Genomic DNA, 1,701 nt, shown 5'->3' on the forward strand with positions numbered 1-1,701 from the left:
TATTTCTTCAAAATCCTTTCCGTTTGCAGAGCAATAAAATATATATATATACACTAACACACATGTAGGCACATACCTGTAAATTGGTCAGCATGCAACCATCTATACTTACAGTAACCTAAACATGATTTCCTGCTACTCCTATATATTTTTTCATTAATTTATTGCTGTGAATATACAACAACAAAAAAAAACACGATATTATTGCTGTCGAATCCTTGCCAGGATTTTTTGTTATTGTTCTGAGGAATGTTTTTGGTTACTGACTCCATCTCATCACTTGTTTTGGATCTGTTTAAAGTTAGTTTCCTCTTGAGTCAGTTTGGGGGGTTCATGTGCTTCTAAGAATTTGTCCTTTTCGTCTGGGTTATCCATGTAATTGCTCATAATATTCTGTCATCATTCTCTTTGTTTGTCCCAGGCTAATTGTACTGTCTTCTCTTTCACCGTAGTCATATGCATCTTTTATCTTCTCCTCTTTATCAGTTAACCAAAATTTAGTTATTCTCTTGATCTTTTCTAACCAAGTTCTTATCTCTGGTGCTTTTCTTCTTGTGATTTTATCTGTTCCTGCTTTACTCTTCTGATTCCTTTCTCATAGTAGGTTTAGGCTTAGTTTGGTCTTTTATGTCCAGTTCTTGGGATAGACTGCTAACTTGAGACCTTCTTTCTCATATAGGGACTTATTACTATAATTTTCCTTTTTTTTTTGTTTGTTTGTTTTAAGAGGGAAAACTACTTTATTTGGGGGAGTGGGGTTCCGCCCGGCCAGCCTGGCCCTGCCCTGCCCGCCCCATCTCTGCCAGGCGCCTTTACTTCTTTTTCATCTCCAGGGCCTTCTCCTTCCTCATCTCCTTGGCCAGCTCCCCAATCAGCCTCCAGTATTCATTGAACTTGAGCTCAGAGTCCTGGTTCACATCCAAGCTCTTCATCTTCTCATCTAGGGAGCCAACATCCTTGAGCAGGTTAGGCAACTGCTGAGTGACCAGTTCCTTAAATTCATTGAGGCTGAGGCTGCCCTTCTTGCCCTCCTGCACTGAGAAGGTGAAAAAGGTGGTAACCACCGTCTCAATGGCCATTTCCAGCTCAGTCAGCGGCTCTGCTGCCATGAGGACCCCACAGTTGTAGCGGAGAACCTGAGGGGCTGACTGGGGCAAGGCGATAGGATGCAGCGCCTAATTTTCCCTTTGAGTATTGTACTCCCTGCATCCTATATATTTCAATAAGTCATGTTTTTATTTTCATTTAACTCTAAAAAAATTATTTCTGGAAATAAAAAATCTTTGTAAATGTTCATTGAAATTAATAAAAAATAAAAAAGGAAAAAAGTATATTTATAAAAACTTGTTATTTCTCTCTTGAACCCTTGGAAGTTTAGTAGTGTGTTGCTTAAGTTCTATATATTTGTACATTTTCCAGCTTATTTTCTGTTATTTATTTCTAGCTTTATTCTGCTGAGGTCACAGAAAATAATTTGTAGGTTCTAATGATTTTAACTCTGGATATTGTAGTTAATGTTAGATGGATCTTGGCTGAAAGCAGGGAGTTCCAGAGGAATGTCTATTTGTGTTTCATTGATTATGCAAAGGTGTTTGACTGTGTGGATCACAGCAAACTGTGGCTAACTCTGAAAAGAATGGGAATCCCAGAACACTTAATCGTGCTAATGCAAAACCTATACTTGGACCAGGAGGAGGCAGT

The 1,701-nt window shown here is 38.7% G+C and overlaps 1 protein-coding gene across 1 annotated transcript; it reads right to left on the minus strand.

Moving 5' to 3' along the window:
- Positions 1–812: 812 nt before the first annotated feature.
- On the minus strand, positions 813–1,109 carry LOC102868831 (protein S100-A13-like). Its single transcript, XM_006880028.1, has one exon. It carries the CDS (start codon positions 1,107–1,109, stop codon positions 813–815), a length of 297 nt encoding a protein of 98 aa, XP_006880090.1.
- Positions 1,110–1,701: the final 592 nt, after the last annotated feature.

The sequence above is a fragment of the Elephantulus edwardii genome, unplaced genomic scaffold, assembly GCF_000299155.1.
Source record: "Elephantulus edwardii isolate Elephantulus edwardi_28Jun2011 unplaced genomic scaffold, EleEdw1.0 scaffold00006, whole genome shotgun sequence".
NCBI classification, from domain to species: domain Eukaryota; kingdom Metazoa; phylum Chordata; class Mammalia; order Macroscelidea; family Macroscelididae; genus Elephantulus; species Elephantulus edwardii.

Coding starts and splice junctions, on each gene's coding strand:
- LOC102868831 (XM_006880028.1), bottom strand. CDS start 1,109: ATGGCAGCAGAGCCGCTGACTGAGCTGGAAATGGCCATTGAGACGGTG.